The sequence below is a fragment of the Arachis hypogaea genome, chromosome 2 (genome assembly GCF_003086295.3).
Source record: "Arachis hypogaea cultivar Tifrunner chromosome 2, arahy.Tifrunner.gnm2.J5K5, whole genome shotgun sequence".
Classification (NCBI taxonomy): Eukaryota; Viridiplantae; Streptophyta; class Magnoliopsida; order Fabales; family Fabaceae; genus Arachis; species Arachis hypogaea.
In genome coordinates, this window is record NC_092037.1 from 30,096,549 (window position 1) to 30,123,875 (window position 27,327).

Sequence of the window (27,327 nt, forward strand, 5' to 3'; positions counted from 1 at the left end):
TCAATATAGGTAATTGAATTTCGAAGATCAAAATAGATAATCGCGTGAATTTCATGGACCGAAACAGGGATTTAGTCTTAGTTTACTCGTAGGTGTTTATGGGCGTAAATTTAATATTTATTTTATTTATTAAAAAAACTTTTTATTGATCATAAACTAAGACATTCTCAAGTCTCGACTAGACGACTAGTGGCAAGAGTTGTGTCAGAACTGAAGACTACGTGATTTGATATATTTTGTCTACTGCATTGGGGAGATGGTATACTTGCCCCAAGTTGGACGCGGTTCGGATCTCCCATCCTCGCAAGTCCCACTCACAAATCACCATCTTCCAATTTCCACATGCGCCAGCCTGCAGTACTAACGTCTGAGTTACCATCTTGTGTTACAACCATGAGCAGTACACTCGCGTACTTCCCTTATGAATGACTACCGTCTACAAAAACAAATGGCTTACAATACCTAAAAGCCTCAATGCACGACGAAAATGACCAGAATACTTTGTCACACTGACTGGACTTCTTGTCAAGCAATTCATCAACGTAGTATAACATAGCTTGGAGGTCAGCAATGGTCCTCGAGAGGCACTGTTAGAGTGCTTCTAATCACTATATATCTTTGCAGTTGCTTTCTATTTACCCACCCACACTTTTCGATACGAAGGTTTGAAGTGATAACTCTGTTGCACGACACTCTATAACATCAGGATGGATACTGAAGGATTGGATTGGATGATAAGCCAGATGACACCATTAATCACCGTGTTGTCTAGCTGCCCATGGTCAACAGACATCGTTGGTGCCAAGTAGGTATGAGGTCCACTAAACTTATGAACTTCCCTAAAATACAACATCACACCAAACATGTAACTCATGACTAAAGAGCAAAAACTATAAATTACTTAAAATATAGATGGTGATTAATTACTTACCAATAACCAAGATTTTGTCTAAGTGACATGCATATGCTCCACGAACACCAAGCTGAACTTTGCTTGCATCGACAATAGTATTTCATATAATCATACTCAACCACTCTATACTCCGCATCCCGCCAAATACTATAATTCTTCACCTCCAGGTGAATAGCTTCCTTGCTCCTGATCAAGTTGCGCACCCGAAACTCAATGCCCCGTCAAAATTGTAATCATCACCTAACACATTGACACCACATAATGGACCCTCCTCCACTGCATCAAGATATAGTGTCTAAAAGTGGCTAGGCACTCTGCATAGGTCAGGCACAACAAGCAGTACGGGTAAGAGAAATCTTCGTCCCAACGGAGTATCCACTACAAACTCATCTTCTTCTGAGCTACCGGATGAACCCTTGAACTCAACAATATACTTTTCATCTAACTTAGAGTCATTGTGCAAGTGATCTTCTGGTGTGCGTAATGTAATGAACATGCAGAAATTGGTGGCCCAAGGGTATGGATGTAGACGATGAGCCAATTCTCCATTGACAATATCAACAACCTCGGCATATAATTGCATGACTCGGTGTGCTAAGATTTTCACATGGGCCTCAAACATTGCATGCACTTGTTCATCGCCTACGACTTAGAAAAGCTTAAACTTGAAGCCTCTATTTTCCAAAGGAATGAGAAACTTGTGCCTAATTCTAATAATCTTTCTCTGATCTTAAATTTCCATCTTCATCAATATCAAATTCTTCAAATCCTATAGAGTGCCAAGTCTAAGGGTTGAAAATAAGACCGATCCAGACAATCAAGCACAACTCTTTTGTTGTTATCTCTAATACAATTATTTACATAAATATTCACAACAATGTGCTTCGTATTAGACATTTTAAAAAAATATGTAAAAAAAATTGAAGAGAAGATATATTAGAATTATAATAAATTAAATGAGCTCTTTATATAATTAAAAATTATTATCGCATGTGTATTACGTTTGCACATATAACTATTTTTTTAAATATGTATTTTATCCTCAGCAAAATTGAAATTGTTATGAATGTATCTCGTTTCTGTTATAGACGATCAGATACATTCAAAAGGATCACACTGTTTTATCTCTTCTACGAACTAAAAATATTGTCAATAATTTTTAACATATCTTATTTATGACAAAGATAAAATACGTTCGTAATAATCTTGTCTTTGCTAGGACGAAATATATAATAAGATGTATAAACGTTAATTTACTCGTACGTGTTTATAGGCGTAAATTTATTTTTTATTTTATTTATTAAAAAAAAAACATTTTTTGACCATAGAGACATTCTCAACTCTCAAAGTCTCGACTAGTGGCAAAAGTTGTGTCAGAACCGAAGACTGCGTGATTGATATATTTTGTCTGCAACATTGGGGAGATGGTCTACTTGCCCCAAGTTGGACGCGGTCCGGGTCTCCCATCCTCGCAAGTCCCACTCACAAATCACCATCTTCCAATTTCCACATGCCCCAGCCTGCAGTACTAACGTTTAAAGCAGCTTCTTGCAATTTCAAAACACTCCCCCTGTTCTCCTTCCAAATGGCTCCAAATCTCAACCATCATTGACTCCATCCACCGAATAGAAATAAGGACCCCCAGGCGTTCTCCGCATTTCCAATTCCCAAACGCCTGTTCGGTTCCATTCTTTTCACATTCCAACAATATGCCCAGCTGGAGCACCAAGGATTTGTTAGTGGTTCTTGCTTTGGCAGTTACGGTCTCGAGCTTATTGAATGGGGTGAAGTGCCAGCAAACGAGTGACCTTGACAACCCTGCTGTTCTCTCTGTTTTGACACAGCTTGTTTACAGCCAAGTCTCCAACGTCACCTCTTTCCTCAGTCACGAAATTAGCAACCGCTCCAGTTTCTGCGTCGAAGATCTGTAAGTTTATTTGTACTCATTTTTGGTTTTAGAATAATTGTTTTAGTAAGGGAACACTTTTTTATGCTCAAAAGAAGCTTAAGTTTGTAGTTTCGTTAACTTCCATGACTAGTTTTAAACACTGCATTAAATTTTGAAAACTGAAATCATTTTTGGAGTTTGTTTAAAGCAATTAATGATGCATGTGCATCTGTTTCCTTCGTTTTATTCCCCTTCTAATTTAATCCTGTTTAATCAGTGTCAGCGAAACAGTTTCATTTCACCTCAATCTGAATTTGCTTTATTGGCGCAATCATAAATCAATGAATTTGTGTTGTATACAAATAGCATCCGAATACATCAATTTATAATTGTATTGGAAAAGTCATGACTCTTTTTTATGGTTAAAAGAAGCTTAAAGTTTATAGTTTCATGAAGTTTCATTTTACTGAATATTACTAGTGTTGATGAGAAACTGCAGTTGATGTTAATTGTTAAAGCAACTTATTTGAATCAGTTCTTAGTTTTAAGCATTGTGCTTCAAATTTTCAATTGAGATCATTTTTTAAGTTTATTTAAAGAAACTAATGATGCGTGTGTATTTATTTTATTTCCTTTCTCTTCCAATTTAATCCTGTTTTGACTGCTTATGTTAGTGCCCTTAAATGAGCTTGCGCAATATTTCTTTTCTTAGCCAGAGCAGTTGTCTGAGTAATTAACTTCTTCTATTATTATGGCATTGGTTAAAGAATCAAATGAGGAAAGTTTATCCTTGAATAGTAAGGCAGTGGTTAAAATGCCACTGTTGAAATTAAAGATTTTTAAAACTATTATGTGATCTGATTCATTGAATGGTTACACTATCTGATAACACAAGCTGGCTTGCTGTTGGTGAGGTGCATTGTTTACTTGAAATTATAAATAACTTTTTCTTAGCCAACGGCACCTTATAAAATCATTTAGAAACTTATTTTGATATTAGGCTCGATTTTCTTATTCTAGGAATGCTGATTGGAATAATGCATTTAACTTTTCATCCGACTTGGGCTTCTTGACTTCTTGCATTCAAACGACGAAAGGTAAGAAACTAACATCATATATTGTGATAAGAATTAGACAAAAAGAAATGGCACAGGTTTTATCCAGCAGAATATAAACATGTTGGTTTGGAAAATCTGGATGTTTTCATCTTCATTGTGCTAGATGTTATGAATCTACATACCATCTATTCATGCTGACTATTTCTATTCTGTTCATACCAATATTGTGCCTTTTCAACTATCATTCCATTCAATAATTTTCTGTTATTTACCAGAAACCTGTTTTACTTCTAATATGACTCTTAATGCTTTTGGATTCTGGTGGTTTTGATGTATTAACAGGGGACATAAAGCAACGCATATGTAATGAAGCAGAAATAAAGTTTTACTCAAAAAGTTTATTGGATAGATCTAATGGTATTAACTATTTGAAGCCTAACAAGAACTGCAATTTAACCTCATGGGTATCTGGTTGTGAGCCAGGATGGGCCTGTAGTGCTCCCTCGACCGAGCAGGCTGAATTCCAAAATTCACAGGATATGCCTTCAAGAACTACTGACTGTGAACCATGTTGTGAAGGTTTCTTTTGCCCTCATGGTATCACATGCATGATACGTAAGTACATCAAGAACGTCTGAGATGGTTTTTTCGTCACTGATTTAAATAGCTTAGTGTAGTTTTCCTTTGATTTAAACAGCTTAGTGCAAGCTCAGTTGACTCATGTAGACCAGTCGACCTCGTCTAGAAAATTTGTTGTTGTTTTTCATATGTTTCTGGATATAGATGTGATGTTATTCTAGACAAGAAGGTAGTATATTTCGCTCGGTGGTTATTTCAGCAATACGTTGGATGGTTGAAACATAAAGGAAAATCCATGTAATGGTGATATTTGTTGCCAATTTTGATGCTAAAAGATATCTCTAATGCTTTTATCTTTTCATGGTATTTGAAATATTTGTTCTGGAAGCTTGCCCTCTTGGATCCTATTGTCCTCTTGCAAAACTCAATAACACAACTGGTGTATGTGAACCGTGAGTTCTGATTTTCAAATCTTTCTCTTTTTATTTATAAATAATCGCTTGCATGCTTTATTTATAAACTAATCCTTTGACACATTTTTGAAGATATCGTTATCAATTGCCTCCAATGCGGCCAAACCATACCTGTGGAGGTGCAAATATCTGGGCTGATGTTGATAGCAGTAGTGAGACATTCTGTCCAGCAGGATGGTATTGCCCAACAACTACAAAACGTATTCCTTGCAGTAGTGGGTATTACATTATTCATTGGTTTACTCCTTATCAACTGCTAATATATAATAAAATAGCATTTTATAGTAGCATTTTAATGTCCATACCTTTTTTTAATTATTATTTGTGTTTTATTTATTTATTTATTTTTGTGATGAAAGAAGAATAGCATTAAGATGGGAAAATGGATGATACAAGGAGCAGAGGAAAATAGATCCTCCCACAAAAAGAATAAATAGAACAAAACATTAGTGAAGTGATGTTTATGATCTCTCAACATGTCCGAGAAGGAAAGTCCTCAAAAGAGATCATGAGCTTTACATCGTACAGAGTTGAAACGCCTAAATGTATGCCATAAAACTTGTTTATCTGAAAACGTATCATTAAGTTGCATTAATTGTGCTATGCCATGTACTCCAAAGAGTTGGCATATACTGCATAATGGTACAAAGGTTTTGCCTCTTTTCTGCTACCACAACCCCTGTGAACTTAGTCAATAAAAACTGATCCAAGGATGTCAGGCACAACCAAGATTCTTGGAAGACACCAAACAAAGTATTCCCCAAAGAATCAGCTATTGAATCCTATAAAAACAGATATAATAATACTTATGTCTTCAAAATTTGTTACTCTAAATACTTTTAATGTTCTCTCTTGGAATTTCAGGCATTACTGTAGGATGGGTTCTATATCTCAGACGAGTAAGATCACATGAATTGTGAATTACTATAGCAACAAACTTGTGTCATTATTTTCCTCAACTGTTTCTGACCCGTGCTGAGACATATTACCATTTACTGATTCTCTTGTAGGATGCTTCAAGTTGACTTCATGTAAATCGAAAGCTGAGACCCAAAACATGGGTGTGTACGGAATTATGCTCATTGTAAGTTTCTATACATTAACCTGATTATGGATTAGTAATAATAGTGCCTATTCATATATTTATTTAGGTTCCCTTTTTATTTGGACATCATGATTTTTGTTTTGATGACTTGGGACCTACTTGGTGCTTTTAGAAGTTTGTTTGCTTTCTAATATTCCTTTTTCTTGCTGTTTTTTTCTCCTTTTCTTCTCATTTATATGTTATATCTTCAATGTTTGATCTTTCATTCAGTTTCAATTATTTGCAATTGTTCAATGAGGAATTTGTACCTATAAGCCATATCTTGTAACAAAAGTAGCCATATTGGATATATGCTCAGCAAAAAATTAAGAAATGAAAAGAGATAAGATATTTTATGGTCTTTTTTATTTCTTAATTTTCTTTATCTACATAGGTGATATGGTTGATGCTTAACACCATGTCACATATAGAAACATAGAAGTTATAATCTGTGATACAGACCATGATCGTAGAAGTTAGTTAACACTCTTCAACTACTAATGCAGGCTGCTTTGAGTACATTGCTGCTTATCATTTACAGCTGTTCTGATCAAGTTCTCAGTACTAGGGAAAGGAGAATGGCGAAGTCCAGAGAAGCAGCAGCTAGATCTGTAAGGAAGACTTCAAATGCACGACAAAGATGGAAAACTGCAAAAGACGTTGCTAAAAAGAGTGCAAGTGGACTACAAGCTCAACTATCACGAACATTTTCGCGTAAGAAGGACGTGGCAGATCCAGAAAAAGTTAAAATGTTGGGTCAAGCAACTGCAGAAACTGATATAGAATTGCTTTCACATTCACACCCTATTACTCCAAACATTGCTCCCAGCTCATCAGCTGTGCAAAAAGAAAAGGCTAAAGAATCCATTGATCCAATGCAGATGATGCATGAAATTGAAAATGGCGATAACCTTCACTTAGAAACTAAAACTAGAGATAAAAGTGTTCAAGGCAAAGCTTCTAAGGAAAAGCAACCTGAAACTCATAGCCAGATTTTTAAGTATGCATATGCTCAATTGGAGAAGGAGAAGGCACAGCAACAAGAAAACAAGAATCTTACTTTCTCAGGAGTAGTTAACATGGCTACCAAAGGTGAACCAAGGAAACGGCTGTTAATGGAAATTTCTTTCAAAGATCTAACTCTCATTTTGAAGGTGCAAAACAAACTTATATTGAGATGTGTAACGGGGAAAATTAAACCTGGGCGCATTACTGCTGTCATGGGTCCATCAGGGGCCGGTAAGACAACATTTCTTTCAGCAGTAGCTGGAAAAGCATTTGGATGCAAGATGACTGGTTCAGTTCTTATAAATGGAAAGACTGAATCAATCCATTCCTATAAGAAAATTATTGGTTTTGTGCCACAAGATGACATAGTTCATGGAAATCTGACAGTAGAAGAGAATTTATGGTTCAGTGCACAGTGCAGGTAAATAACATGGAATGTGACAGATTTTTGCAAACCATATAATTTTCCCTTGTCTAAATGTAACCTCAGTTCCCTTTCTCTTGTTATGGCAGTTGTGCCTATATTGTTTCTGTGATAGCTCTTATATGTTTGAATATCTGGTTAAGAAATGAATTTTGTTGTTCTGTTAATAGGCTATCTGCTGACTTGCCGAAAGCAGACAAAGTTCTGGTTGTAGAAAGAGTTATTGAATTCTTGGGCCTTCAATCTGTGCGGAATTCTTTGGTTGGAACTGTAGAAAAACGAGGGATTTCCGGTGGCCAAAGGAAGCGTGTAAATGTTGGACTGGAAATGGTCATGGAACCTTCACTTTTATTGTTAGATGAACCCACATCTGGTTTGGACAGTGCATCATGTCAGCTACTTCTTAGAGCATTAAGACGGGAAGCTCTTCAAGGAGTGAACATATGCATGGTGGTTCACCAACCAAGGTGACTTTTAATTTCATGATTGTTTCATTTTGTTAAAATCTGATAGGCTGCATAAACCTTTTGACACTGAGAACCTTTGATTAATAATAAAAAAGCAAGACAAATAAGAAGGGTCCCCCTGTAAATGAATTGAATTAAAGATATATTGGATTCAAGCAGCAGCAGCATGTAGTTGGTTGTTAGTAGCTTAGCTTTTATGAATGTAGTTGATAGATATCTATATGTGCACCTCTCTTTGGATGAAATGAAAATGCAATGAGTTCTTTCTCCTATTTACCCTACATTAACTGTAAGTAATCTCCATTTAGCCACCAATCCATTAGATTCCAATATATGTTATTGTTTGGTCACTTTGGTGGTAAGGTCAAGAGAGAACGGAAGGCTATGAGGATACAAAAAGAATAAGGGAATTGGTATGGGATCACCAAGTGTCTTGAATGGCTGGGTTATCCCATTTTATTTTGGAGTTTTATTTATTTATTTATTTATTTGAGAATCCTATTACTTATATATATATATTTACAAGACCTTACTGATGTGATTTCACTTTAAAAGCACAAGAGCGGGTATTTACAATTCCTTTATCTATTGATTGTGTTTATAATCTAGTTTCTGTTGTCCTTCTAGCGTTGTTGATCGCTGCATGTGCACTCCAAATAAGAAACCATTTTGAAGACTGATCTGTTTTATACCCTATGCTTTTAGTTTGAACTTGTTAAAAACAATATAACTCTCCCTTTGTTTAATTGATGACTGATCTTTTCACTGTAGCTATGCATTGTTCAATATGTTTGATGACTTGATACTTCTGGCGAAAGGAGGTCTTACTGTGTATCATGGACCTGTCAAGAAAGTTGAAGAATACTTTCTAGGACTTGGGATCTGTATTCCGGAGCGGATCAATCCTCCTGATTACTTTATCGACATTTTGGAGGGCTTAGTAGAACCTGGTGGAAGCTCGGGAGTCAGTTATAAAGACCTGCCAGTTAGATGGATGCTTCATAATGGATACCCAGTACCTCTTGATATGCAGAAGAATGCAGCGAAATTTGGTAACTTAACTCCAAATCCAGCTAACGAAACTGATCCCAATGGCTCTGAACATGACGACAGAAGCTTTGCCGGAGAACTATTGCATGATGTTAGACACGTCGTGGAATTGGAGGGGGAGAAGATACTATTCAACTTTTTGAAATCCCAGGATTTATCTAACCGGAAAACTCCTGGGATATTCAAGCAATACAAGTACTTCCTTATACGGTAAACCATGCAATGACTTCAGTATTTTGTTCACTTTGATGTCTAAAATTTCAATGCCTTGTTGAAATTTTCCATAATATGGATTAGTTTCTCCCAGAAGCATCACAATTTCTAGTTCTGAATGCTGATTGAACAACACATAGCATATAAATATCTAATGATGAGCATGTCTATAAGATTTTGTGTCTACATATCTTTTTGTTATCTGTTTGTTACCTTACTCATGCCAATGTTATTTTAGGATTGTGAAGCAGCGACTAAGGGAGTCCAAAATCCAAGCTATAGATTATCTAATATTATTACTTGCTGGAGCTTGCTTAGGAGCGCTGAGTAGAGGAAATGATCAGAAGTTTGGTGGAGTTGGATACATCTATACAGTGATTTGTGTATGTAAGTTAACTTCCTATAGTTAGTTTAATGTGCAAATGATCAACATGGTCCTTCAAATTTCACTCATTAGTCAAATTGGTCCTCCTAATTTTACTCAATCAAATTAGTTCTCCAAATTTTCCAACGTCAATCACGTTTGTTTCTACCTAATTTCAGTTCACACTCCGTTGTTTCACTCATTTGTGGGAGGTGAATCAACAGAAAAATGTTGATAAATTGTGATAGTCATGCTTTCCTGTTAGTAGGAATTTGAAACCGCTACAACCTGGAAAGGAAAAAACACCGCCGGTGAGCAAAAATAACAGAGTATGGACACAAAACTGGGTAGGGATGAGCATGATTGACGTTGAAAATTTGAGGATTTAATAAAAATCGGGAAGACCAATTTGAATAATGGGTGAAATTTGATATACCACTCTGACCTTTTATAATTAATTTAATAGGTCCCTCATGTTATGTTGTTAACTAGTCAGGAGTTGCGTTAGCATGTATATTTCCATATATGACATGTTAAACTCAATGGGGGATAATAAATATATAGGATACTGCATATTAGGACAAGGTCTGATGAAAATTAATCTCATATATTATTATATTTATTAGAATTAACAAAATAAGTTTGAGTAATTTAAGGAATGGATATTAAACTATGCAGAAGTGAAGAATTCACATCATCTTATAATTTGATAATATACTTCTGAGTGTAAGTATTCTCTTATCAAAGTAAGTGTCACTTGTACATTTTATGTTCATTGAAAAATTAATGAATCTTGACAAAAAGATTGCCAAATGCATTATTTTTTCAATGAATCTAAAAGGTAAAAGAGATACTTAATTTGAGAAGGAGGGAGTAATAAACTAGTTTCTCAAAAATAAGTGTCAATCCAATTTTATTTTTCCTCTTTATATCTAAATAATCTGTATTGCTGTTTGCTGCAATCAAATATGGCTGCAAGCTAAGATTGTTACCTTATATAACCCCCCAAAAAAGTGCGTTTTAGATAGAGAAATGTGAAATGATATTAATTGCATTGGTAACATCCAATATGAAAATAAGTATCATATACTTGACTTGTAGGTTTTTTTTTTTTTTTTTTCACTCACCTTGATTTCCATCAGATGTAAGAAAACACGTGTAATCAAACAAGGTTTAAGACTTTTTAAGCGATTATAACCTAACTTCTGTTTTGTGTTTGCCCCCCATTCATGTCTTATGATTGTTGCCTTATTGGTTTGATCCATGGGGGCATAACATGAGTATTAACATGATTTTCATTCTAGAATAGAAAATAAATTTAATAATATTTAAAACAGTTCAGCTTAATTCAAATGGTCATTGCTTCTATTTCCCTCATTGTTGTTGTTCATTCCTAATTTCAGCTCTTTTATGTAAAATTGCGGCCTTGAGATCATTTTCTCTGGATAAATTGCACTACTGGAGGGAGAGGGATTCTGGGATGAGCAGCTTGGCTTACTTTCTTTCTAGAGATACAGTGGATCATTTTAATACTCTGGTCAAGCCTGTGGTGTACCTCTCTATGTTCTATTTCTTCACCTATCCAAGATCAACTTTTGCAGATAATTACATTGTGCTGCTCTGTCTAGTATACTGTGTGACTGGAATAGCATATACATTGGCAATAGTATTCAAACCTGGCGCGGCACAGCTAGTAAGTATCACTGCATTAGATTTAGATTTATAATATAAAACTTTTATCAACAAACTGAAAAACATCTGCTCATCATTATTTTGCCCCATCCGGTCCAACATGTGATTGTTTGTTGCAGTGGTCAGTGCTTCTTCCAGTTGTTTTAACCCTTGTTGCAACACAAGCTAAAGACAGTAAACTTTTGAAGGTTGTAGCAAATTTATGTTACCCTAAGTGGGCTTTAGAAGCATTCGTAATCGCAAATGCTGAAAGGTATGTTATGGTTAATAATGGTTGTTGATTAGACTACATATGTGCTTGTTTAATATATCCAAAAGCAACTCATGAATTGCTGCATATAGAGAGAAGCCAGCTAGAGCCTGCATCTCCATGTTTCCCTTGATATTGTGCAAACTAATCAAGTTTTACGGCCGTGTACTTTCTCAAACTTAAATTCGCATGCGTGGCCTAAATGCAGTGAAAATAAAAGAATAAAAAAGTAAAAACTGTAGTAGCTAAGAAATTTCTCTTTGGGTTAATAGTAACTTTAGTCCCTATAGATGGAGCAATGAGTTATTTTGTAGTCAGTAAACGAGTCAAATTAGTTTCTTGAGTAATTTGACTCACAGGACTATGTTGACCTATTGAAATCTATACAGACCAAAATAACTTGGACATGAACCTGCATTGACCAAAGTGAGCATCACCCTTTTTCTTCTTGAGTAAATAGTCATTTTGCACCCGAAAGATTACAATTTTGATAAAATAGATCTCAAAATAAGCAAATGATAAAACGAACCCCAAAAGATATGTTCAACTTGACAAAAATGAACCAAATCTGTATAAGTATATAAGTAAATGGCCTAAACATTTGTTCAGTTTGAGCATATATTTAGGGGGTTTGTCATTTACATCTTTTGGAGTTTATTTTGTCAAAAGCATAACTTTTAGCGCGTCAAAATGGTTATGCTCTCTTCTTTCTTTCTTTCCTCTTGTTTTATTTGATTTAATTTTTGATAAAAGAACTTTAGTAACATGAAGAGGAACAATGCAAACTCACAGGAGGAATACAGATCCACTTTGCAAAAATAACTATTAGAACAAATGAAATATAAGTAAAGCATTTTAAAGGTACTGATCAAGATAGCTTTGTTTCCAAGAACTGAAAATGATAAGGCAATTTATATGTGATATTTGAAAAATTAAAAGAAAATATAACATGAAGGAACACCAGAAGGTACTGATCAATAATGCATAAAATGCAGGTACCATGGAGTGTGGATCATAAGTCGTTGTGGTTCACTAAAGAGAAGTGACTATAATATTCATGATTGGAGTTTGTGTGTTTCCATCCTAATTCTTATGGGTGTAACCGCTCGGGCAATAGCTTTATTCTCTATGCTTACCTTTCAAAAGAAGTGAGGTCAACATTATTGCTGCCACAGTTCTCTCGTTGTCTCGTTGACCAGTTGTTAGATACATTCACTAGAGTTAATCTACGGGGGAATAATTCCCCTATTAAATTATGGCAATTTACGGTTAATATTATTGTTCATAATTTGTGTTTGATAGAAAATGCTCATAAGGCTTCTTTTTTTTTTTTTTATCTCTCTTTAGTTTTTTCTTTACAACGGCTTGAGAATGAGTGTTGAAATAGTTTAGTACAAACATTTTAAAATGGATCACACTTACAGAAATAGTAATTAGGCATTACTATTCTATAATTCATAAACTCTAATTGATATAAAATAGTATTTTCATGATATATATACATATACCAAAATAAACCACTAAAAATTAACTACTATATATTTTTGTATAAATATATGTATAGTTTAACTCATTTTTAATATATACTTTTTATTTTAATGTATATTCTCTACTAATATCTGATTTAATTATACTTTTAATATGATATATATATATAAACACTCACATTTTGTTGTTAAATTATCAAGGCTAATTAAGTTGGCCTAATAATATATAATCTCGTAATGCGCACTTTTTTCAAGTAATATCATTTTTACAATTGACACTAATAGCAAAATAAGTAGAATTCACCAAAATAATATTCACTGGAAAACATTTTTTTAATATATATTGGAACTTATGTCAATGATACTATCTAAAGATTTTATAATATACTAATTAAAATTTCACTGTACACTTCAGCTCGATTGGTGGGGTATTAAATGACACACATCAATACAACTTTTATATTTGTTTTTTGATTACTTTATAGCACATTTATCGTTCACCGAGTTAGTTAGATTCAAATCTAAATATATAACTGAATGTCACATAGTATTACAAGATGATCCTAAGCCAATGCAGTTGGAAGAATGCACACCATCTAAACAGAATAATAACACTGAAGCAAATATCAAGGAATGAAATGTGACTCCGAAAGCTGTTTATATGAATGAGATGGGTGAACCTGTAAAATCTGAGAAAAAGAAGAGAAGGAAGAGAAAAGATAAGGATTTGGACGAAAGAACAACTACAAAAGAAGAGTGCACACCATCTGAACAGAATAATACAGATGCTAATGTCAGTGAATTAAATGTGACTTCAAAAGTTGCTGTTTCAAAAGTATTAAATGTGACTTCAAAAGTTGCTGTTTCAAAAGTTGTTGTGCTTGGACTCGGTGCAGTAGAAAAATTATGGAAGAAGAAAACAAAGACAAGAAAAAGATAAGAATTCAGATGTAGGAACAACGAGGACTACAATATTCTGAGGTAATTATAATCTCTTATTGGACTCAGTGTCCTTGATGATTCTTGTGCCAATTTCACTCACTTAGAAATAGTGTTTTCCTGAAATTTGGAACTAATTATCTTGTTGAATAAAAATTTTTCAGATTCACTTGGTGGAAAAAGACTGGAAAGTGGTGAACAAAATGACTTTAAAGGAAGGTAAGGTAGTGAATTGTATTTCTCCGGCTATAAGCAGCAACCTTGTTATTTTCCTTGTGTGGATTCTTGAATCTTGACACTCTAGTATTAAGTTTGACCGACTTTAAGCCGAACTTATAGTTGACAAAGAAGATTATGGATTTATGGATATCATATTAACATAGAGCTACACTTTTGAGTATAATACTGAAATCTAAAGGCATTTGATTGATTAATCAAATGATGCTGAATAATCATGAAACAAAGAATAATAAGGGGCATTTTTGTAAATAGCTGGCAAGATCATGCTGCTTAAAATTGTTAGTTTGAAATTATGAACTTCCACGCTTTCACATTATTTACATCATTGCAAACCATAGGTGTTTCACCCTAATTACCTAGGGTAAGACCCGCACTACGCGAGGGTTAAATGATCAAATATAAAAATTAGTTGAGACATACTCATTGATACTAATAGTTGTTATTTTTATTTTGAAAATTTTTTATGCATAAAAATTAATAGTATAGGGTAAAATACTGTTCTATTCCTTACTTTCAATAGCCTAAATAATCCCTTTTTTTTTAGTTTATATTAGTAGATTTCACTTATACGTGAAAAGGCTATTATGTATGTGTATTTAAATGAAATTGGTAACACTATGTTATTGTTATACATAAAAAAATTATTAAATAATTAATACAAATAATTTTATTGTAATACTATTTCTAAGTGAGTGAAATTGGCACAAGAATCATCAAGGACACTGAGTCCAATAAGAGATTATAATTACCTCAAAATATTGTAGTCCTCGTTGTTCCTACATCTGAATCCTTATCTTTTTCTTGTCTTTGTTTTCTTCTTCCATAATTTTTCTACTGCACCGAGTCCAAGCACAACAACTTTTGAAACAGCAACTTTTGAAGTCACATTTAATTCACTGACATTAGCATCTGTATTATTCTGTTCAGATGGTGTGCACTCTTCTTTTGTAGTTGTTCTTTCGTCCAAATCCTTATCTTTTCTCTTCCTTCTCTTCTTTTTCTCAGATTTTACAGGTTCACCCATCTCATTCATATAAACAGCTTTCGGAGTCACATTTCATTCCTTGATATTTGCTTCAGTGTTATTATTCTGTTCAGATGGTGTGCATTCTTCCAACTGCATTGGCTTAGGATCATCTTGTAATACTTCTCTTCTTCCTTCAGCTCTATCAGTCAAACCAACCTCAGTTTCATTGCACTGGTCAAGAACAATATTCAAATTATCTTCATTCAACTGCTTGGGTTCCTTTGGCTCCTTTACACCCAAAGGTTGTAATTTTGTTTCAAGTTCTGACTTCTTTTCTTTATCTTCATCTTCTTTCCATGTACTCATCTGTTTTTCCTTTGCACTAGACACAGATTTTGACATTTCATCTTCGCAAACGACGTTATCATCCTTAACAGCTTTTTCAGATGCATTCACAAAATCATGTTCTTCTTTCTTATCATTAATCAAACTAGTCAAGGCATTATCTGAATTGCCAAGAAGTACCAGTTGGTTAGGAGAATCAGAAGAACAATCATTTTGACCACAATTGCTCAATGGAGAAACATCCACACTAAGAAACCAGCTCTTGTTGAAACCATAGAAGGCACTTTTTACAAACATGGAATCAGATAGGTGATAAAAGTACCCTTTGCGCTTTACCTGCAAATTAGCAAAATAATGTTATAATGAATAGGAATACAACCATGGCTTGGATAGCAAACAAGAGTAAACAAGATCAACTACAATATACCTTCATTGCATGAATCTGTATCCGCCCAAGTTTGGGAAAGCATGATTGGTGTCCTGACAAAATTCGCTCTGCATATAAAATTCATACATATGCCATGTACACAGAATGTTAGAACTCTGAAATAATTATGTGCATATTTAAGCAATGATTAGAAAAGAATAGTAGAGAAGACAATAGTGAGTTATAAATGCTAAGAGATTTTAAATATAACAAAGATTATGAAGCATATACTAGAGAAGCCTGCCTTTATGCACTTGAGGTTTCAAAAACAATCTTACAAGAAAAAGTCACACAGACAATATCAAATCCACTGCAAAGGGGATAGAAACTAAGGGTTGCTTAGACACTAACTACTTGAACAATACAATACTTGAGCTGTCTGCCTCGACCCAATATTAGTCAAAGTTTGATATCTATTTTACAAGTAGAATTAACACTCATGTCATGTACGAATACAAAGAGATCACCAAAGGAGGAACTAGTGGCTTTCTTCTTGAAGAGGTTCAGCACCTTGACACGCCCTTCCAAGGTGGTTGTTGAAGTAAAATTTATAACACCTTTAACAAAATCAGCCACTAAATCCAGAACTTTCATTATGTCATCTGCATAGAAATTCAAAGTAGTGCTGATGTTCAGAGATATTTGAGCTGGAAGTGTGTCCTCATGACAAGACCATCAATGGGGCAGTAGCCAAAAGCTTCCCACGATAATTAAGATACGCCGTGCTGTTGTGGTAACTAAAGCTTCTACGGTTGGGGTTCTCAACCGTGAGCAATATGCCCAAGGACACATTTATTGCCCCAATCGGGAACCAAACTCGCCTCTTTAACCTTAACCGACTGCAAGGTAATGATAGGGTCTTTCTACTTGAAGACAGTGAAGATCAAGATCACCAGGATCACCACCAACAAAATCACAATAGCAGCAGTGACACCGCAGCTATCTTAATCCTTTTTGGAACACCTCATGCAGCACGCCATGGCTACTCTCAAAATTGGGCGATACAAAATTTCCCAAAACTATTCAATATGCATAATCCAAGGAACAATAAAACCAAAACATGCATTGTACTTGTAGGAACAGTTGTACTCTAAATATATATAATTAGGGCTGCAAGCTACTACACACACTTATTTTAGTTCGTTTCCTACACACAAAAACAAAAAGACAAAGCAAGCATCTTTGGGGACACACAACCTAGAAAACGAAGCTTGCTATTTTCTCAAACATTGAGGGTGCTAATGCAGAACGTCGTAACAGTTGCACAAAGTCATAAACATTCAGAACACTGTACTGGAGAGGGAAAACAAAGTCTGCATTTGAAAAATAAAAAAATCTCTGAAGAATGAAGAAAGAAAAAGTAAAAGTGTGAAAGGAAGACCTTTGAGGTCGGAGACGGTATCGTGATCGGAGACGAGGACGGCCAAGTGAGTGTCGAGGTTGGTGTCGATGTAGACGACGTCGTTGTTTTCACAGAGGGGTTTAGGGTTGGACTCCGAGTCACGAATCGGAGGGTCCATTATTGAGTCGCTCGGAGGAGCTGGTTGAGTGGTGAAGGGGAAGCAATGGAAGAGAGCGCGCGAGAATCCCTGCTATGCTGGCATGTGAGGTAAGGATGCTACGTGTCTTTGTATTTTCCTTATTGTTTTCTCACAAGTATTTATGTCGGAGATGGTTCAGCTTCAGATTGGCTCAAGTCGAGAAAACATAAGAACCGGAATCATAATTACAAAAACAGTGCTTGACATTTTTAAAACTAGTCACTTTAGGGATATTTTATTTTATATAAATTAAATAAATATTTTATTTATTGAAATAAATAATTTAAAAAATTATTACGAAATTACGTTATCTTATTTCGTTTACACTGTCTAAACTAAATATATGTGTTTGCAGTTTATTTATCTCAAATTTTATTATTTATATATACAAAAAATTTCTAAAATAATTTCTAAATTAATATTTTTTATGTATTAACTAACTAAAAATAAAAAAACTTATTAAAGTTGACAACACATACTCTATCTACTAGTATCCAATTCGTTGCAGATTGGATAAAAATCAGTCCGAGTATCTAATGACTTACAATAAGTGAGCAACTACTAAACTAGTAAGTTAATTTAGTAATTTAAAGTATTTATTAATATGTATGAAATTCGAAATGATTGAATTTTATAATAACTTTAAATTTGATATTTCTGCGGATAGAATAAGGTAAGGTAAGGTTTAAAACTTTAGGGTACGGGTAGGGTTAGGGTTGAGAGATTCTCAACCTGCAAGTAGAATATGATAGAATTTTAATAAAATTTTCAACCCGCAAATAGGATTAGGGTACCCTATCCTACTAATTACCAGTCCTATTACTTATATTTGATTTTTGATCATGCAAAATATTAATTTAATCTTATTTATTTTAATTTATAAATATTATATTCAATGATCATTCTTTAATAATGAAAAAAAAATCATCCAAACTTGTTTGAAGAAATACAAAAATTTTTGTTTGATATAAAATTTTTCACATAAACAATTAACAATATTTGTGTAAATTTTTATGAATACAACATTTTAGAACTTGTATATAATGCGAATCAAGTTATTTATAAAGTCAAATTTGGAAATCATGGTCAACCACAAAGTTAACGTGGATCATTTACAAAATTTCATTGTACAGCCTCTAATACTTTGCAGCTTACAGGGTTTAAGGGCACATGTTAAGATTACAAAATTAAAAAGTTTTTATTAGAAAAACAAAAAATTAAATTTTTAATGTATTTATTTTGTAGTAAGAAAAAATATCTTAACAAATCCAAGTATTCTATTCATATTTTTTAAAAACTTTTGAAACTCAATGGTTATAATATTACACAACATACTATAGTAGTCGAGGTTACTTGGGCTACCACAGTTAGCAATATAAAATAGATTTTTTTATCATAGAAATATTTTTCTAAATTTATTTGGTATCAAATATCTTAGAAATTTAGATATATAAATAATAACATTTATAATGTAATGACCTTTTAGATATAGTTATTACTAGTATTTTTGTCTGTGAAAAATTACGGGTATATTTAGACCAATATTAACTATAATAAAAAATAATAAAAATATCTAAAATGTTTAATTGTAATGTAGAATAAAAAACAATAAATGAGAAAAATAACAAATAGTAGTAATAAAAAATAGCATATCATTTTAGGTTTGAAAAAATTTCTTTGAATATAATATTTGTTGTGTGTAAATCCCGCATAATTAACAAATAATTAGTCAATAAATTAAATATTAATAAAAAAAAATTAGAAAATAGAATTTTATAGTTTAATGAGGAAGAATTAATTAAAATACGAATTTTGACACTAATTTGAAAAAATTTGACTCGAGATTGGACCAAGTAAGCCGAACCGGTTGACCGAACCCACAACGGGCCCAAAGGCCCAGCTAGTTCACTTAACCGAATGAGCTAGCTCATTCCTTCCTCCTTCCTTGCTGTTTCACATTGGAACACATAAAGGAAGAGAAGAAAAGTTCCCAAACCCTTATTTCCCATTCAAATCCACATCTCTTTCAACTCCGAGTTCCGATCGCCACATCGTTTACGGCCATGCGACTGCAGTGTTGAGCTCTACAAAGTCCGGTACTCAATTTGATAAGAAAGTCACAATTTTATTTTCAATCTTCTCCTCCCCAATTTCAAAAATTCAATGTTGTGAGGTGTTGAGATCTTTGATTTTTGATGTTATAGGATCCGAATAGCTTGAGGAATTAGTGGATTTTTATTAGCTTGAGGTATGGTTAAGGTAAGGACCCTCAAACCCCTAGTAAATCCCTTGTTTATACGTGTTTCGGTATTGAAATTTGGTATATAAATGTATATCTTTAATTTGAAACAAATTTCATTCCAATCCAAAATTCGAGGCTCCAGTTATGGATCGCCAAGTTCGTTAAAATCAAGTTTTTCATATAAAATACCAACCTCTATTTTTACCACATTTTTCAACTCAAACCTGCACTCCAAGTTTCAAACAACATCAAAACATACCAAACTACATATTATTATTTTACATTCACATCATACACTCTCATACACAATTTTGCCAATTCCAACCCCAACCATTCACATTCAACACCACATTTATACTCAATCATCAATATATCATTGTTATTCATAATAAGCACTATTTCATCAACCATCCACCACATTCATTTAACAACAACATACGTAATACGCACATCAAACAACACATAATTCAATAATCAAAACTACCACATGTACACCAACATATGATTCATCTTATCATTTGGTCGTCTAGCCTAAGTTTTCACAAGATATTATATATTATGTAAACCCCGCTAAAATCGGTAAATTATTAGTTAATAAATTGAATTTTAGTTAGGAATGCTAAAAATGCAAAACTAATATCAAAATAGGATAGGGCTCGTTGAAACGAAAATTTTGATACCAATTTCGAAAATTTGGCCCAAAAACGGACCGAAAGGGCCAAACCGGTTGAACCGGGGCCCAAACCGGGCCCGTGGGTCCAACCGGACCCAAACACTTAAATGAGGCAGCAGCTCTTTTCTTCCTCACAAGCTGCTGCGACGCCATTACAGCAAGGGAGGGAGAGGAGATTCACAAACCCTCACCATTCCTTCCAACTACCATAACTTTCTCATCCGGGCTCCGATCGCCGCACCGTTCGCGGCCACGCGTCGGGCTCGTCGAGCTCTTCAATTTTATCCAAACAAAACAGTAAGTGAATCGGTTTTTCCTAGCTTCATTTCTGCTGGTATATGAATTTCGAGTTTAAGGTTTGAGAAACTCAATCCCTTTATGATTTTTTTATGTTTTAGGGGTTCACTAGACTTGATTTCTTGTGGGTATTGCCCAAGGATCAGTGGGTAAAGGTAAGAGATCTCAAACCCTAATAAAATTTCTGAATTTAGGCATTTGGGTATTGAGTTGTTATGTTGGATGTGTTAATTGTGGTTTAGGTAGTGTGTATGTGAATGTTGATGCTTGTTGGAGGCTTGTTGGTGATCAAGCTTGGTTTGGGGCTGTTTGATTGAGTTTGGAGGGGCTGTAATTTTGAGTTGTGAGGCTGCCTTGGGTGAACTAAGTGATCGGCCAATGTATGGTTTAAGTTTCGCACGTTTAATATTTACGGTATTGTGAAAACTTAGGTTAGAAGAACCATAGGATAAGTTGAATTGTTAATGACATTAATGAGTAGCTTGGTATTGTTGTTAGTATAATTTTTGGTAATCATATATTGGGAATAGGAGGTCTTGAGGTTATTAATTTTATGCCCTTGGACTTGCTTATGATGGATTGTATTGGTGTTGGTATAGCTTGATGATTATGGTTGATGTTTGTTCTTGAAAAATTGTTATGTGAAGTAATGGTTTAATGCATGTATGAGAGTTGATGATAGCATTAATGGATTGGTAATAGGTTGATGGAATATTGTGTGTGAAAAGTTGATATTGTATAAGTGGAACGGTAATTGTGAAGGGTTGTTCATATATATTCACATATGATTTATACTAAACGCAATCTAAGATTATGGCTTATTGGATTGTTTAAAAATAGCTTGAAACGGCTGTTGGTGAGGTAGAAATGGAAGTGTTAGCAAATGTATGTGTTATAGGTGAAGAGAGTGGTAAATAGTGGCTCTTATGAAGAGAATAAGGATGTTAATGAAGTTTAATGTTAAGGTTTGATACTTGATGATGTATTGATGATAATTGCCATGGCTTATGAATAATGATATCTGAGATACGAGTTTTCCCTGGGTAAGAACCGTGGCTCGCCACCACGTGTTCCAGGTTGAATCTCGATACTCTGTTGACCCTACGTCGTAAGGGTGACCGGGCACGTATAAATTCCCGGGTATGGATACCCCCATTGAGCGATGATATGATAATTGAATGTGAACTCTATGCATAGACTCTTGGGGATGCGCGACGAGGGACAGTCTAAGGTTTTCGGACTTGTCGGGTTGGCTGGATAACCGACAGATGGGCCCCATCAGCCATAGGACAGGCATGCATCATATGCATTTGTTTGTTTTGATTGCTATGCAGTTCCTGGGTATGCCTAATTGATATATATTACCTGCTATTTGTTATACCTGCTATTTGTACTATTTGATCATTACCTGTGTATGAAGTTGTTTGGTTGCTTGTTCTTGTTGATTGAAAATTGAAAATGAAGAATTAACCACATGAACGTATTTTGGTTCGGTGGCTATTGTGATAGTGGTTCGGTGGCTATTGTGATAGTGGTTCGGTGGCTATTGTGATTTTCGGTTCAGTGGTTTGTTGTTAGGTTAAGATTGAACTTGAGTAAGTTAGGCAGATTTAGAATACCTACCCCTGTTTATGGCTTCTATTTTAGTGCTTAAGTTGGATAATTGAATAACGGAGTTCTAGGATTGCCTATGGCATTCTCAGGACCGTATTTCTTATGCGCGTGGCACTTTTACCATGCTGAGAACCTCCGGTTCTCATTCCGTATTGTTTTGTTGTTTTTCAGATGCAGGTCGAGAGGCTCCTCGCTAGGCGTCTGGATTCTGGAAAGCGAAGTAGTTCTTGGGTGTATTTTGGTTTCTATTTGTATATATGTATATATATATATATGTAGCTCACTCTCCAAGTAACTTATGTATGCTGCTCCTCTTAGAGGTTGAGGGAGAGATAGGAGTTTACTTTGGTATTTTGGTATATTTTGGGGACACTTATGTATGTTTATATGTATATATGTATCCTCCGGCCAGCCTTAGCTTCGCAGGCTGAGTCAGAGGCTAGTTATGTTGTTCCTTGACTTTTCTTTATCCCTTCGTTTATTGTTTTATCATGTTCCTATTAGGTTTCTCGGCACGCAAGTAATCCTATTCCTTGAGCGTTGCGCTTTTTGTTTTGCGATTCTTATTTACCCACTTTGTTTCAAGGCTCCTAGTATATTTTTTTTTCAGTATTATATGTATATCTTTACTATTAGAGGTCTGTAATACCACACTACCTCTGTTCTATGACTTAAGCGTAAAACACTGTGTAGTAGGGTGTTACATTATGGTATCAGAGCAGTTCGTTCCTATAGAGCCTGAGGACAGACTGATTGTGCTTTTGTGCATTCTCTGTGTATGTGTTTATGTGCTATTAGGATATCTAATTGATATATGTGGCATAAATGTTCATGAGCATGCATTTGGGACTTAAAGCACTGAACTTGAGATATTGAGACTGATCAACTTGATATCACTTGTTTGGTGTGTATAAGGACCAGATGTCTACTCGCGGACGCGGACGCGGGCGAGGTAGAGGCCGAATAGGCAATGCCATGCCTGAGGCATCAGGAAACACTCCTAATCCTATAGACTTCATGGCCGCATTAGGCAATATGGCAGCAGCAATGCAAGCGACAGCTGAAGCCCTGGGAAACCAAATTAATAATGGAAACAATGGTAACAATGACGAGAATGGTCCAATGTCACTGCATTCCTTCCTGAAGGTTCACCCTCCAACTTTCAGAGGGACCTCGAATCCGACCGATGCTGATAATTGGATACAGGCCATTGAGCGAGCATTACAGGCTCAACAGGTTCCGGATGAGCAATGGGTTGAGTTTGGGACCTACCAGTTGCATGGTGAAGCTCAGCACTGGTGGCAGGGCATGAGGCGCATTCTGCAACCTGATGGGATTGTGATATCTTGGGAGTTGTTCCGAGATGAATTCTATAAAAAATATTTCCCTACTTCAGTTAGAAATGCCAGAGAACTTGAACTGCTTCAGCTTAAACAGGGGCAGATGACTATCACTGAATATACCAGTAAATTTGAGGAATTGTGCCGCTTCTCACGCATCTGTCAGGGAGCTCCTGAGGACTTTGCCGAGTGGAAATGTATAAAGTATGAAGGAGGCCTTAGGAGTGACGTTCAGAGCTTTGTGGCGCCTATGCAGATTCGGGTGTTTTCTGAGCTGGTGAATAGGAGCAGGGTGGCGGAGGAATGTGTCAGAAGAGCTGCAGCAGAAAGAGGGAGTCTGAGGACGCCATTCCAGAGGACCACAGGGAGAAACTTTGCACCCAGAGGCAGACAGTTCAAGCGTGGTGGCTTTGTTCCTCAGAACAATCAGGGGCAAGGCAGCTCCAGGAAGTCTAATACCAGTGCTAATCAGGGAAGGAGACAGGGAAAGCAGCCACAGCAGGATATGAGTTGCCACAGATGTGGGAAGTATCACTCAGGACCATGCAGGTTTGGGACTGGAGTCTGTTACTCTTGTGGGCAGCCGGGACACTTGGCTAGTAGTTGCCCCGAGAAGAAGGGGTATGAGACAGGCAGGGTGCAGCAACCAGGAAGGGTATACACTACTTCTTCTATAGGCGCTGAAGGGTCAGAGGCATTGATCCGAGGTAAATGTGAGATGGCGGGTAAAACTTTGAATGCTTTGTTTGATTCTGGAGCTTCACATACTTTTATAGCATTTGAGAAGGCTGATGAGCTAGGACTGAAAATAGTAATACTGGGGTATGATTTAAAGGTATATAATGCTACCCACGAGGCTATGGTGACTAGATTAGGGTGCCCCCAAGTTCCTTTTCGAGTACAAGGGCGTGATTTCGTGCATAACTTAATTTGTTTGCCGATGACTGGTCTTGATCTCATTCTGGGATTGGACTGGTTATCCAAGAATCGCGTTCTATTAGATTGCTCGGCGAAAACAGTGTATTTTATGCCTGAAGACACTGAAGGGCCGGTTATAGTGAATAATTACTATTTGAATTCCATGATGGTGAACTGTTCTGGGGCTGAATGTCAGGGGATGTTGTTTCTAGCTGCAGGTGTTTCGGGTGATGATCAAGACTTAGAACAAATCCCAGTTGTATGTGAGTTTCCGGAGGTGTTCCATGATGATATTGATGAATTTCCACCGAAACGGGAAGTTGAGTTTGCTATTGATTTAGTACCTGGGGCCGGACCAATCTCGAGTGCTCCTTACAGGATGTCGCCTCTGGAGATGGCCGAATTAAAATCTCAACTGGAGGATCTGTTGGGTAAAAATTTTATCCGACCAAGTGTATCTCCGTGGGGTGCGCCAGTATTACTGGTGAAAAAGAAAGATGGAAGCATGCGCTTATGTGTTGACTATAGGCAGCTAAATAAAGTTACAGTGAAGAATAAATATCCGTTGCCAAGGATTGATGACTTGATGGACCAATTACAAGGAGCCGGTGTGTTCTCTAAAATTGATCTACGATCCGGATACCACCAGATAAGGGTCAGAGATGAGGACATTCCCAAAACTGCCTTCAGAACGCGCTATGGTCACTATGAATATACTGTTATGTCCTTTGGACTAACTAACGCTCCGGCTATATTCATGGATTATATGAACAGAATTTTCCATCCATATCTGGATAAATTTGTTGTTGTGTTTATTGACGACATTCTTATCTATTCTAAGACCGAGGATGAACATGCAGAACACTTGCGAACAGTGCTACAAATTCTGAAGGATAGGAAGTTGTATGCCAAGCTATCCAAGTGTGAGTTCTGGAAGTCTGAGGTGAAGTTCCTTGGTCATGTGGTGAGTAAGCATGGAATAACAGTAGATCCTGCTAAGGTTGAGGCGGTGATGAATTGGGAGCGACCAACTTCAGTGACGGAAATCAGGAGTTTCTTAGGTTTGGCGGGTTATTATCGGAGGTTCATTAAAGGATTTTCACAGCTCGCTTTACCCTTGACTAAGCTAACCAGGAAGGATGTTCCTTTTGTGTGGACTCCTGAGTGCGAGGAGAGTTTCCTTGCCTTAAAGCAGAGATTGACTACCGCCCCTGTATTAGTGTTGCCTGACCCGAGAGAACCATTCGAGGTGTACTGTGATGCGTCCTTGAAAGGTTTAGGATGCGTGTTGATGCAACATCATAAGGTTGTAGCTTATGCCTCACGTCAATTAAGACCTCATGAAAGAAACTATCCAACTCATGATCTGGAACTTGCGGCCATTGTCTTTGCCTTGAAGATTTGGAGGCATTATCTCTATGGAGTGAAATTTCAAGTCTTCTCTGACCATAAGAGTCTAAAGTATCTGTTTGAGCAAAAAGAATTGAATATGCGTCAGAGGAGGTGGATGGAACTTCTAAAGGATTATGACTTCGAGCTAAACTATCATCCAGGAAAGGCGAATGTAGTGGCGGATGCCTTGAGTAGGAAATCCCTATGTGCTGCTTGGATGATGCTAAGAGAGGAAGAGTTGTTGAGAGCCTTCCAAGGATTGAAACTGGGAATCAGAGAGGAGTTTGGGACTTTATGCCTAAGCCAGTTACAGATCTCAAGTGACTTCAAGGCTGAACTGATAAAGGCTCATCAGAATAACCAAGAATTGTATAAGATTTTGCCGGCGATTGAGAAAGGCAAGCAATGGAGAGTGTCAGAAGATAAAGATGGGTTGTGGAGGTTCAAGGGCCGAATAATTGTGCCAGATATCGGGGATTTGCGACAGAACATATTGGAGGAAGCACATAAGAGCGGGTTCTCCATTCATCCTGGAAGCACTAAGATGTACCAAGACTTAAAAACGATGTTCTGGTGGCCAGGAATGAAAAATGATGTGGCGTTACATGTTTCTAAATGCCTAACTTGTCAGAAAGTTAAGATTGAACACCAAAAGCCAGCAGGAACCCTTCAACCTTTGGAGATTCCACAGTGGAAATGGGAGAGCATTGCTATGGATTTTGTATTGGGCTTACCAAGAACTCGGACCGGTTGTGATGCTATTTGGGTGGTTATAGACCGACTGACCAAGTCAGCTCATTTTCTACCTATTCGGATAAATTGTTCTATGGAGGAGTTAGCACGCTTATATATAAAGGAAATTGTGAGGTTACATGGCGTACCTTCCACCATTGTATCGGATAGAGATCCTCGCTTTACATCACGGTTCTGGAGTGCTTTTCAGCGAGCTTTTGGCACCCAATTAAGCCTAAGCACTGCCTATCATCCTCAGACGGATGGCCAATCAGAAAGAACAATACAAACCTTGGAAGACATGTTAAGAGCTTGTGTTTTGGATCAACCGATGAGCTGGGATCGATATATGCCTCTAGTAGAATTTGCTTATAACAATAGCTATCATGCGAGTATTGGAATGGCTCCATATGAGGCTTTGTATGGAAGAAAATGCCAGTCTCCATTATGTTGGTACGAAGCAGGAGAAAAGAGCTTGATAGGACCGGAAATGGTAAGTGAAACCACTGAACAAATAAAGAGAATTCGGAGTCGAATGCTTGAAGCTCAAAACCGTCAGAAGAGCTATGCTGACCGAAGACGAAAGCCCTTAGAATTCGAGGAAGGAGAACACGTTTTCTTGAAAGTTACTCCGACCACTGGAATAGGGAGGTCCATCAAAACCAAGAAGTTAAATCCCCGCTACATTGGGCCATTCGAAATCCTGAAGA

General features: G+C 36.1%; 2 protein-coding genes and 2 long non-coding RNA genes across 6 annotated transcripts; 3 read left to right on the plus strand and 1 right to left on the minus strand.

Moving 5' to 3' along the window:
- Nucleotides 1–473: 473 nt before the first annotated feature.
- Nucleotides 474–12,769, plus strand: LOC112742162 (ABC transporter G family member 24). Of its 2 annotated transcripts, XR_011871977.1 has the most exons (15): nt 474–809; nt 2,242–2,840; nt 3,822–3,898; nt 4,202–4,474; nt 4,827–4,890; nt 4,984–5,130; nt 5,776–5,810; nt 5,922–5,995; nt 6,502–7,424; nt 7,598–7,894; nt 8,666–9,154; nt 9,396–9,540; nt 10,925–11,214; nt 11,333–11,466; nt 12,459–12,769. XR_011871977.1 is itself a non-coding variant. In XM_025791408.3 (14 exons), exons 1-14 carry the CDS (start codon nt 2,623–2,625, stop codon nt 12,613–12,615), a joined length of 3,327 nt encoding a protein of 1,108 aa, XP_025647193.1. In that variant the 5' UTR covers nt 474–2,622; the 3' UTR covers nt 12,616–12,769. The 2 variants fall into 2 exon arrangements, 1 of the variants encoding a protein (XP_025647193.1); XM_025791408.3 differs by having other exon boundaries at nt 474–2,840; nt 9,396–9,544.
- LOC112742179 (uncharacterized) lies at nt 9,614–17,604 on the minus strand. Of its 2 annotated transcripts, XR_011871982.1 has the most exons (4): nt 17,250–17,596; nt 15,869–15,936; nt 14,879–15,777; nt 9,614–9,809 (listed from the first exon to the last, which is right to left on the minus strand). XR_011871982.1 is itself a non-coding variant. In XM_029291849.2 (3 exons), the coding sequence occupies exons 1-3, from the start codon at nt 17,386–17,388 to the stop codon at nt 15,187–15,189; spliced, it is 798 nt and encodes a 265-aa protein (XP_029147682.1). In that variant the 5' UTR covers nt 17,389–17,604; the 3' UTR covers nt 14,699–15,186. The 2 variants fall into 2 exon arrangements, 1 of the variants encoding a protein (XP_029147682.1); XM_029291849.2 differs by lacking the exon at nt 9,614–9,809 and having other exon boundaries at nt 14,699–15,777; nt 17,250–17,604.
- Nucleotides 12,781–14,338, plus strand: LOC140178929 (uncharacterized). The gene is made up of 2 exons (XR_011871984.1): nt 12,781–13,931; nt 14,054–14,338. It is a non-coding gene; the product is annotated as an uncharacterized lncRNA (long non-coding RNA).
- A 2,684-nt stretch (nt 17,605–20,288) lies between the features above and the next one.
- On the plus strand, nt 20,289–22,696 carry LOC140178930 (uncharacterized). Its single transcript, XR_011871985.1, has 3 exons — nt 20,289–20,621; nt 20,723–20,776; nt 22,407–22,696. It is a non-coding gene; the product is annotated as an uncharacterized lncRNA (long non-coding RNA).
- The last annotated feature ends 4,631 nt before the right edge of the window (nt 22,697–27,327 follow it).